The 12,647-nt window shown below is 35.8% G+C and overlaps 1 protein-coding gene across 1 annotated transcript in view; it reads right to left on the reverse strand.

Moving 5' to 3' along the window:
- Positions 1 to 12,428, reverse strand: part of LOC101162456 (neuronal acetylcholine receptor subunit alpha-7) — a 32,946-nt gene extending 20,518 nt beyond the window's left edge. The window contains exon 1 of the mRNA XM_011480074.3: positions 12,171 to 12,428. Within this exon, the coding sequence (XP_011478376.1) occupies positions 12,171 to 12,240 (70 nt within the window). The 5' untranslated portion in view covers positions 12,241 to 12,428. The remainder of the gene's footprint in view (positions 1 to 12,170) is intronic.
- Positions 12,429 to 12,647: the final 219 nt, after the last annotated feature.

Below are 12,647 nucleotides of genomic sequence, written 5' to 3' on the forward strand. Positions count from 1 at the left end.
GCTATTATGGGATTATTTCTTAGAGAATTCTGTTAGGGAAACAACAAGGTAGCTTTTAGGATGACGTCATGTGTCCAGTCTGAATACACCCTATGAACCATTAATTATAAAATCCGATAATTATGTCAAGTTGGAAGTTTTATCTGTGCTCAAGGTCTTTCCAATGAAGTGTCTCTAGATACTGCTGGTTAAACGGCTTGTTTTTTAGATTCCACAAGTCTCATACAATTTTAACAGCCAGAGTCGGAGCAGTCTTAAAATAATCAGTGCGCCTGACAGGAAGTTTGTTTAAACACTGCATCATGTATGATTCTGTGGGAGCCAAAGGTTTTGCTCCTTCATACTGTATGTACAATGAAGTCACTACAAACCAGTCATAAGACAGCTTGGTGTTGTATAATAGCTTTAAACATTATTGCTAGCTCACACATTAAAGGTCATAGCTCAGGTCACCAAGAAGAAATGTTTGTATTTTTAATACAAATTCCCTGTATGCCCCACTCCAATCATCTTTTGATCTCTTGTAAAAGTGTTCCCAGTCGCCTTTTAATTACGATTTTGCCATTATAGCCAAACTTTAAGAAGCTGTGTGTTTTTCTAGGACATAGTTTCTGCAGAGCAGTAGTAGTCTCTAAATACTTGGCAATATTGCTGGCAAAGAGGAAGCCCGCCCCTACTTCCTATCATTCATCCGTTTAAGTGCTCTCCCACTATCTCACAACCCCAAGCTAACATTACCGGTGCAAAAGAAAGTGCCAGGATGGCAGCTCAGACGAGAAAAACAAAGACATACATGGATTTAGTCTTCTACAAGTGGATGCATACATTGTGGCTTGTTGTATGAGCTTACAAACTTTTTCCAACGGCCCTTTTTTGCCTGCTCCTGCTCACAACGACTTGAATAAAGAAATACTCCGAAATACAATTTTAAGATTAATTTTCTTTACAAATGTCCTCCATCATAAGAAAAAGGCCATAAGAACATTTAAAAAACATGATATTTACTGGAGTGGGTTTTTAACTTTGTGACTGCATAAACAAATTGAAGAATTCATTAATAAAGTTTAATTTACAATTCATTTAAATATTAATCTATTTTTTAACAATTACATCCAAAATCATTTACATTTTGGAATTCATGCACATAAAAAACATGTTGAAAACAGTTCTGCCCCCCTGAACCCCTGAACAAAAGAACAAAAAAACAAAAAAACAAAAAAACGTAAGAAAAATCTATTCACGGATTTGATTAAGCCTTCTGTAAGTTAAGACTATCCATCCATCCATCCATCCATCTTCCTCCGCTTATCCGGGACCGGGTCGCAGGGGCAGCAGTCTAAGCAGAGATGCCCAGACTTCCCTCGCCCCAGCCACTTTCTCCAGCTCCTCTGGGGGAACCCCGAGACGTTCCCACGCCAGCCGAGAGACGTAGTCTCTCCAGCGTGTCCTGGGTCTTCCCCGGGGCCTCCGCCCAGTGGGACATGCCCGGAACACCTCTCCAGGGAGGCGTCCAGGAGGCATCCGGACTAGATGCCCGAGCCTAGTTAGTAAGGACTAATTCAATTTCAATTATTCATTGTTAAAACTTAGACATGCTTTCCATCTTTTGCAAACAGAAACTGTAAATTAAAGGTATGACTTACTATTTGACTTACATAACTGCCTAACTAACCTTTTGCTAACAGATAATTACCAGTCCACTTAAAAGACTATAATTGTTTTTTATGATTTTTTTTTACTGTTTTTAAGTTCATTCATACAAAAAAATATAGACATTCAGAGAAGCAGGGCTCAGAAATCCCTGCACATGCTTTGGTCTTGCGTGGTGCTGAATGGCCCATTAACTCTGTAGTGAGCTGAGTTATGGCAAAACTGATCAGTTATAGAGGTGCTATGATGCTCAGCACTGCAAACTCATTTTAGGTGCCAAAGAAAACAGAAATCCCTTATGTAAGCTAAAAACTTGCTTTTGACACTCTCCACATACACAGTAATAATGGAAATAGCACCGTAAGTACTTGTTATTTAACTAGATTAAAGGGTTATTTGTTGTTCCAACGAAATGTTCTAAAATTTGTTTTTTCCTGCGGATTCTACAGATTATCAAAGTAATAGCTCTTGTCATGCATTCTTTATAAAAACTGAATAAGCATACAAACTCTCAGATATATTCTCATCTTACCACTATCCTGCTAACCCTCTTTGCTTTTGTTTTTCTCTTGCGTTTTATTACTGTCTAATATGAACTAACATCCAACAGATCATAAACCAATAAAAGAAGACGAATGAAAGCAGCCTCTGTTAGCGCTTATCTCATAAAACTGCATTCAGTGGGAATTATGCAATCAAAAGAAATCAACCAGAGTTCCAATTTCAATTTGGATGGTGTTAAATAAAGATTTTTTTAATCATCCCACTAATGAAACTGATACTGATCTTTAAAAAATACTTTGAAAGCCATAAACAATAGCTCCCAGTAGAAGGGATAAAAACAACTTGAAGATTTGTGAACATTCCAACAAATTTTTCTCTGCAGCTTGTGCAAAATCACACTACATTCATTACCTGTTGTCTGGTGTAACCGTGGAGATACAAAATGAAATGCTTTTTTAAGAAAAAAGAAAACAGACTGTATACATATATATATATATATATATATATATATATATATATATATATATATATATATATATATATATATATATATATATATATATATATATACATATATATATATATCTATATATCTATATACATATAGATATATATACATATATATATATATATACATATATATATATATATATATATATATAGATATAGATATATATATATATATACACATATATATATACATACATATATATATATACATACATATATATATATATATATATATACATATATATATACATATACATATATATATACATATACATATATATACATATACACATATATACATATACATATACATATATATACATATATATACATATACATATACACATATATACATATACATATATATACATATATATACATATACATATATATACATATATATATATATATATATATATACATATATATATATATACATATACATATACATATATATATATATATATATATATATATATATATATATATATATATATATATGTATATATACATATATATATATATATATATATATACATATATATACATATATACATATATATATATATACATACCAACATACCCCTACTCTGAGGGGAAAACTAGGAAAACCTAGCTTGTGCAGAACTTCATAATGGAATAACCAAACAACCACTAGACATGAGGTTTTACTCATCACAGGGGGTTCTCCACCTTAGAAAACAAGAAACTTATTTTACAGTTAGAATGGACACATTTCTGACAGAAATGACTCATTATTTTTAAGGGAGAGTGAAGGAAGCAATTTATGGTAACAATTTAAAAGGCCTCCTTGAGCAGAAATGGTGGACTCTGTCATAATCCTTTTCCCATTAACAATGCTGTCCCGACATTACAGCAAAGTCAGACCACTTCACGCAGCTGTTAGACAGGCTATGCATATGCAACACGGATTACAAGCCCTAAATGACTCACCAAAAATATCATTGTTACTATAATCCTCCTTAATTCCTCTTTACCAAATTTAATCCAGACTGAAAAAGTCTAGGATGAGAAACAAAACATTTTAACTCTACAAGAAAAAGTCCTTGTTTGCACCATTAAGTTCTCAGGTAACTCCAGGACAAAGACCTTCATCTAAAGAGAACAAATTTGTTACCCTTAGAAATCCAGACATTTTAAACATTTACGACACTGGAAATAAAAAATCTACATCTACAAACGTTTTTATTTGGAAATACCATTATGAATTATACAAACAAACTTCTCTTAGTATAATCCATGTCTTGCATAAAACACACAAATGATGCCCAATTGCTACAACTCTGTTTTTTATGTTTGGGAATGTTCTTAGTCATCCTGGTCATGTTGTCACCAAATTTTATTCTTCAGAATAACTAGACTTTATGTTGTTTTAAGTTTTCTTCTTTCTTTTATAACTAGTCCTGTCCAACAGCTGAGCAAACAGATGAGTGCTGAAGGCTTCTTGTGTTGGACATGTTTCACTTTTTAAATACTGGGTAATGAATCCTCTGACACACCAGATGTATATTTGGATAAACCCCTTTTGTAATTTAGGCTAAACTTTATTCATATTAACTATGTTTTTAACAGTTTTTTGTTGGCAGAAAAAAAAAGGGAAGAAGAGAGGGCTGTGGGGGGGTGGGGGGGGGGTAAAATCCTAACATTTACACAAGCTTACTTATGCATTCAGACAAACACATGTGAAAAACTTCATTCAGTCAAGCAAACTATTTGTGCAAAGGTGAGATGGCACCTGTGCTCAAGTAAGTGGGAAAAGCAATTTTGAAGACTCAAAGATTTTATGTGGATGTTTCTTATTTTATTTCATTTAAGTAAAAATGTACTCCAGTGGATTTCTAAAATTATTATTTTGATCCAAGAAGATCTAGTGTTGTATGGACAGAGAAAAAGAAAAATGTCTCAAAACAAACACTGACTAGTGTTGACAAAACCCCAGTGTGTGCTCTAAATCAGAATTTTACTAAAGGTCATGCTTGGAGGAGGAAAATGAAGTACAATAGCTACACCTGTCTCGGTGAGAAAGGTCACAAATGTATTTCATACTCACAGCTCCATAACCCACACACTTCTGCTGAGCCCACACTCAAAATGGAGATATATAGATATATAGATGATGACACCACTAAAAAGTTCTACCTGAGTAAAAGTCAGTTTTTTACAGTATGACACCAGTGGGCTAATTTTCCTAACATGATGGTATTTAAACAATAGATGATAACACAATATATATTTGAAGACGAAGAGTGAGTGATTAATCCAGGGGGTAAAACGATGGTGATAAACATGAGAGGAAAATCCAAAGGAGTGGTCCAAGTCCAACAGCTTTGGTCCAATACACAGGTCAGAAAATCACAGGTCTGGTGGGACAAAAATCCAAGTCCAGGCACAGATATGCTGGATTCCTCTTCTTCCAGGAACAGAAATGTAGTCGGAAACATACGGCTGAAACCTTGTAATGAAAAGGACCATAAAGGGGGACCAACAACAAACTGGCAGAGAAGCAGATTTGAGCGAAATAACACAATGGGCTCAAACCAGGTAATGAAGCTAATGAGGAATGGAGGAAGCATGGCAAATGTAGAGTGTTAAAAGCTGCTTTAAAATGAGGAATCAACATAATGTAACGCAAAGATGTAAAGGCATAACTGCATGGGGAAATCATGACGTTATGTCGACAGGACCCCTAACTATTGCTGACGGAATGATGGATAAATAGATCGATGGGAGCAAACTCTGGCCTTAATCAGCTTGCTGCATTAAGTAAAGTAAAAAACATTTTCAGATTCCCTGCCTCTTCTTAGCATTTTGTATACTTTCCAATCTTCCCATGTCTTCATGTCCCATTACATTTTTCCCGTAAAAACTGACTATATTTTCTTTGCAGAGCGGCAGTAGTCCATTAGAAATGCGATGCCGAGTTGTGGGCGATACTGTTGCCGCGAAAGTAACGGTCTTCTGATATCCCATCATCCCTTTGTCTACATGCTCTTCTGCTAGCATACAGCCCCTCACAACCCCAACCTATTACTGGTGCAACAAAAATGGCGAGCAATATTGGGGCTATCCAGCCATACAGTTTAGATCCAGATACCAGCTCAGACGTTGAAAACAAAGACATTATGGGTCTATTTGTCTGATGTAACAGAAGGAAATGTAGCAGGGAGCTTAAGGCTTGTTGATTGTAGGTTGTACATAATTGCAATCTTTTTCCAATATTAATTTTGTCTGCTCGTTATTTACCATCATTGGAATAAAGAAATACTCAGAAATTGAAATTTAATCTTAATTTTCTTTACATATGTGCTCCATTATGAGAAAAATGCAAAAAGAACATGTGAAAAACACCAAAAACATGCTTTTAATTGGACTGGGTCTTTCAGTTGTTGGTATTGTTTGTAGTGGAAGATCTTATCAAGCAAAGACATTGGAATTAACATTTCTACTGAATCTACTGGGTCAACATTTAATCTCCAAGAAAAGGCACCTAATAAAGAGTCTCATCAAAAAGGTCATATAAATATTGATAAAGTTTTGGAGTGGCACTTACAGAAATGAGAATTTCCTATGTCTGAGCAATTCCAGCATATTTAAATATTTTCATGGGTCAAAGACTTCAGATGAGACGTCCAAGGGATGCTCACCAGGCTGCACACAAACACCTTGGGGAGTCTTTGTCCCTCTCTCTTTCTCTAACACCACACAATTTAGACATAAACCCAAACAAAAAGACAGGAAGGCTATTTTAGGCAGAGGGCTAAATCACCACATTGTACCTCACAGTGTGTTTGTACCCCTGAAGCACTCAGCTCAACTCTGAGTTGCTCTAAATCAGACACGCACAGAATAAACATTACATGTTTTGAATCACTGTAAACAGAACACTAATCTCACTTTCATTGGAAATTCCTTTATAGATTAAATCCTAATCATAAAATCTTAATAACAAAGTTGAAATAAAATTCATTAAGTTCAAATTACCGGTATTGTGTTTCACTCAAATGAAAGGAGGCCCAGCATGACCTCAGGAAGATAATTTTTCAGTTATAATGTGTTCCTAAAATATTGCAGATAAGTGCAGATTGTGATTTCATTCACCATGCTTTGAAAATGTCAGAAATCAAAAACAAAAACAACAACAACAAAAATCTATGCTTTGTATAAGAAATGGAGAGGTCTCTGATCCCAGAAGGAGACAGAGGTATGTAAAGGGTTTGGTTTAGAGCGATACTGCTGCTGCAAAGACACCACTGACAGACACCACTCCCTGTAGACCTGCAGAGATGACAGCATGAAAAATGCTTCACATCTGAAGCCTTTTTAATGCAAATATGAAATAGGTGTGAAACGTAAATAGATAAATCAATAAAATGTAACACAAAATCAAATGTTGGCAACATGAGGGTGGATTGTACAGCAACAGCTTAATTGTTATGAGTGTCTATTTCTATGTCAGTGGGGCCAAGGTCTTAGATGTTAAAGGTGTAAATAAAGCAAAACTTCGAAGCTCTAAGTCAATTTTTTTGTTTTTTCCTTAACTGCAATGATATTTCATGCTTATTTGCTGTGAAGCTGATATGCACCAAGTGTGCAGAAGTGTTCTGTGTATGAGGACAAATGTCTTGCCGTTGCAAAACTGATGATGTGCATCTGATCAATGCTTTCAGAGTTAAAAAACAAACTTTTGGGTCTATAGTATTACATCGTACACATTATGCTGTATGTATTTTTCTATTCTTGTTAAATGCGTTGCGTAGTTGTGGAGCATTGAATTAAAAATATTATTTTCAATTCAATGTTTACTGATTTTTTGACACCATGTGTATTGTCTCCATCTGAAAATGTACAATAACTGTGAAATTTAGACTCATATGTAGAGAAAGTGCAGTATGACTTCTGAACACGTGAGAGATTCTGGACTTTATCATGATCATTTGTGAGCACCACAGATGTCAGTGCTGGTGTGGCTATCTTGCATTTTTACAGAACCCGAGGCAGACCGCATGAGATTCTATGATTAGGTTCATCTCTGTGCAGGTGAAAATTATTTGATCTATTCTCAAGCAGCTCCAGGGGACAGCAAAGGATTGTCATGGTGCAGTCAATCCAGACGGAGCTCTGGTCTTTCCCAGGAGAATATGTTTAAAATTTCTACAAATGTCCATATCTGTTCCAGCTCTGTGAGAAACAAGGTCAAGTATGATCAGATAGATTTATAATTTTACTCCATTGATCAGATAATACAGAGCGGTTTCTGTAAGTTTCTTCTTTACGGTTTACACTTTGATGCTGTTGCGATCAGTGCTGCCCTCTGATCAAGTACTTGATTACAGCTGGTGGCTGACAGAGATTGTTATCACAATATTCCATGCAACCCCTGCACACATGTCATACCAGGAACTGGGGGAATTTGGTCCATCAAATGATAACTGCTGGACAAACAATTGATTCTCATGTAAAAATACACACCTTCTAAATACTGCACATTTATTGATTTATTGATTTGTGGCCATCCATCCGTCATCTTCTGCTTGATTTAGGTTTGACCTTCTAAAGGTTTGTTGCTTCAAAATAGAAATCTACTTTTTTGACCAACTATGTTGTTGTGTTTATTTATCATCATTCTAAATTATATTTTCTCCATCTTAAAATTGTGGCAAATCACACAATTAAAGAAATAAAACACATCTCATCAATCTTGTTGGCAAGACCCTAAAGCTGTACTCTTAGATTTAGTTAAAGGGGGGTTTATTGGCTTACATTCTTCGGCAAAATCACTTCAGATTAACCGCCACAAAGTCCATTTACTTTTTGACTAGTAAAAGAACGACAGGGAACAATCCAATGTAACATTTTTTTTTCTTGATAAAACAGTAGTACACTTGCAGACAGTTTATTACATTTTTTTAGGTATTGGCAGGCTTCTTTACTCTCGTCAAACCAACATCTTCATTAAATAAGCTTAAAGCACACCTGCTTTTTAAATAAATAGTACAGAAAATTGATGCATCGATGATTACGGGGTACAATCAGAAGGGTGCACAAAACAAAGACAACTTTCTCTAGAAGTTAGTCACCTGGTTATTGGGGAAAGTATTCAGTGTGCAGCAGTCTAAATTGAGGTCACATCTACCGTGGCTTTTGACCCACATCTCATTATTTCACTATCAGCCACTTGGAAAGGGATTGAGCCAATTGAGGGAGGTCAGGAGTGAAAAACCCAGATGTTCTGGTGATGTAAGGAGCTGACTAAAATTCAGATGGAGACACTGAGAAGCGAGTCAGAGAAAGTAGCTGAGCTAATTAGGCTCAAAAACATGAACTGAACACTGAAGAAAGAGATGCATGAAAAGAGAACTAGACGAGGGAGAAAAGAAGACCATCAAAGCTCAAATTTCTTATACTGACTGCAAGTTAAACAAAGTACTGAAACTTAATTAACTTTTTATGCTTCAGTCTGTTGAGGTAACACTCACACATTGGGCTGTTCCAAACTGTAGAAGGACAGAATGCCTGTGATACAGGGTGACAAGAACATCTTTTTAAAAACTGGAGTAGAGAAATAATTGACAAATCTTGAACTAAAATTAAGAAAAATATTTGATCATGCGTGACTTAAAATGTCTTTTCGTGCAACTTTATAGAAAAAAAACTGATTCTAAAAATAAACGACAAGAAATATTTTTACCAATTAACACATTACCAGCCTTGTAAATGTGCTGGGATTACAGGAAAAGTGTTCATGTTTAATGGAGTTTTTAAAGGATTTACAATCTAAAGATTTATACCAATATGTCCTAAGGGAGCTTAATGTGTAATCCTAATCCAAACTGTAGGACCTGTGCTTGGGGGCAACACTGAGTGCACGGCTGCTGCATCTCACCCATTTTAACATGACATTCTAACACAGCTAAAAGGAAACCCTGGGGCTAATCAGGATATTAAAGTTTTATAACTATAATATATGTTGCTTTCAGGCATCCAAATATGACATTACACTTTTTAGATAAGTTAAAATGACGGCAGCGTACTTAACCCTTTTGCCTTTCACAGGCAAATGGAAATGTGGCTGAGAAAAACATACAACATGCATTTTACATGACGTTCACAATGTGAGTGTATGGGGACATGTGTATGAAAGCAAAGAAAACGATAGACGACTCAGCAGGAAACTAACAGGCTTACATAAACAAAAAAGAATTGAAATAAAATGGAGGGATGATATGTTGCTCTGAAAATTAGATGGGAATTGTTAGACTTTCAGTATTCTGGAATGTGTGTTGCAAAATTCAAAATTAATCTCTTACAGATTTTATGAAAAAACATGTATAGGACAAAAAGTTTGGACATTTTTTAAATATTTTATGCAAATTTAATTGTCTCACTGACATAAGCTAAGTATAAGGACTAAAATAAAAGGAAACTAACATTTAATTTTTCTTATGTTAATAATCTTTTACTGCTTCCTCGTATTAAGAAAGCTAAGTTGCAGCCACATGAATGCAACTAAAAAAACTAATAAGCCAGGCCACTAAAAATGCAACTACTGGTATTTTAGCCAGTTTACTCAACAGCTAATAGAGCATATTTACACTCAAGCATGGTAGTGGGAGGATTATGGTTTGGGGTTGCCCCCTACCACAGAAATTCACAATGAACTCCAATTAAAATCCAGAGATTATTAGATGCTGCTTAAGCCCACATGTGCCAACTGGTCCATGCTGAGTTATTAAACCACAATCCAAAAAACACCAGTAAATTTATCTCAGAATCTATAAAAAAAATGTTTTTATTGAATCCTAACTCAACCGGTACAACGCTGTGACAGAATCCTAAGAGGTACAACAACAAATAAATAAAAAAAGAAAACATTTCTGAATTTAGCAAATATTTAATTCCTCATTAAATGTTTATTCCTCATTCAAGAAAAGTGATTGCAGTGGTCTGGACTGCAATATGCATTGATTATGGTACTAGGTGTGTGTGTAACTCACTAGGATGAGCAATCATGCAACAATCAGCTGGTCAGGCGTTCAGATCCCAGGTTTGATAGCCCTTGTGTCCTTGTGGGAGATGCTTAACCCCACTTTTTTCAATTGGCTCAATCAAAGTGCTAAATAAATTGTTGGTCAATCCCAGATCACCTATCCATGAGCAGCTTCAGAGCTTCAGCTGAGACTAAAGCAGAACTGCAGGACCTAAACAAAACAGTTCATGTTAGCGCACTGCTTATATTTTGGATGTGTAAACTCCTTAAATTAATGTTTTCTGCATCCATTTAATGAGCAAAGTACAATACACACTATGAAAACATTAAATATTTCATTTCATGGTTTCAGTACTAACAATTCACAAAACATTAATCACCAAAAAAAGTAAACCGACAAGTTTCCGAAAATTATCGTTTTGCACTTTTAAGAATTTTTTGAGTATACTATATGTCATAGCAACTTAAGGAAGAGCACAACACACTTCATCACTGAAATATAATCCATTGGTTAAAAAAGTGAATCGCTCAGTCAAAACAGAACAGCAGTACGTGTTAGAGAGTTTAAAAATGAACATCCCTGTGGCATTTTAACACAATGTGTGTTGGAAAGTAAGGCAAAAACTAATAGCAAATGCTGGCAGATCCCTTATCTCCCTTTTTGCTTATTATTTTCTGTTTCCCTAGACAGACTAAAGCTGCTTATGTGTGCTACAGTGAATGTGAATTCTGCTTGTGTCGTAAGAGTTTATCAATAAAAAGCTGCTGAGCTCACCTAGTTAGTCTTTTTTTAAGATTTAAGAAAAAGCAAGGAGACAAAAAAGGCATTCTGTAGCTTTTTACGTCCATAACGGTGTTTCTGAACAAAGACTGGAAACAGATAGAGGAGATGATGTGAGAATAGCTAAAACCTTTGGTTTATCAATCAGTGTCCGTTAAATTTACGAGGCCCCCTTTTCTAGCCTGAGTTTTTTGACAAAGTGAGCTCAGGGAGAAGCAAGGTGACAGGTCTCAGTCCAGGAGGATGGAAAATACAGCTGCAGCTAAACCTCCAAAACCCAACAGGTGATGATGACACAGAATATAGGGACAAGTAAAATGTCACCCATGCAGATCTGATCTGTTAGGAGGTAATTAGACAATTGATGGCATACATGCTATAAGCATATCAGTCTGGATTTCGTTCTCCAATGCAAACAGGGGTGCAGAAAATCCTGTTTAACAAAACATGCACTAATCTTTATTTTTTTAAATGAAACATGTTATTATTTAATGATCCACTTGCAATTTATAAACATGTAGATAAAATACTGTTAAAAACTGGTTTGAACTTTTTTTGAACATGGAAAATTGTCTAAATCACTACAAGTTCAAGTCTCTTGGATTTGAAAATGAAATCATAATATTGATAAAATGTTAAATACGGAGACATGTTTTGGTATCAGCAAATCTTGATCAACCCTCTGGAACACATTCGGGTATCTCCTCTCACACCTACCTTTAAAAAGAAAAGCCGCCCAGATATAAAGTCCCACCGAACACGGAACCCAAAACTTGCGGCTCCGCATGTTGGCACTTCGCTCTGAACTCCAGCAGGGCTCGCGGGTGCGTGTGCTCTGCGCGTGGATTCCGCTGCAGCTCCGGGGTGGAATGAGCACGAGGACAGGGAGAAGGGGGCGGCGCGTGCGTCTGTGTCTGTGTATGAGAGAGAGAATGAGAGGATTGACAGCAGTGATTTCAGATTGGCGCGTTCTCGCCAGCGTCAGGTGTCCTTCAGGCGCGCCCCTACAGGTGCGCGTCCCCGACTCTCAACCTTTAACAGCTGTGGGTGCATTCAACTTGAGACAAACTAAACTACATTGAAATTAGTTTCTATGTCTTAACAGCGTTTTATGTCGAAATTGCGTCCAAGAAACCTAAAAACTATTTACAATCAAAAGGTGCAATGAGTGGTTGATTGATTTCTTATGCAAAC

Source organism: Oryzias latipes, chromosome 10, assembly GCF_002234675.1.
Source record: "Oryzias latipes chromosome 10, ASM223467v1".
NCBI lineage: Eukaryota > Metazoa > Chordata > Actinopteri > Beloniformes > Adrianichthyidae > Oryzias > Oryzias latipes.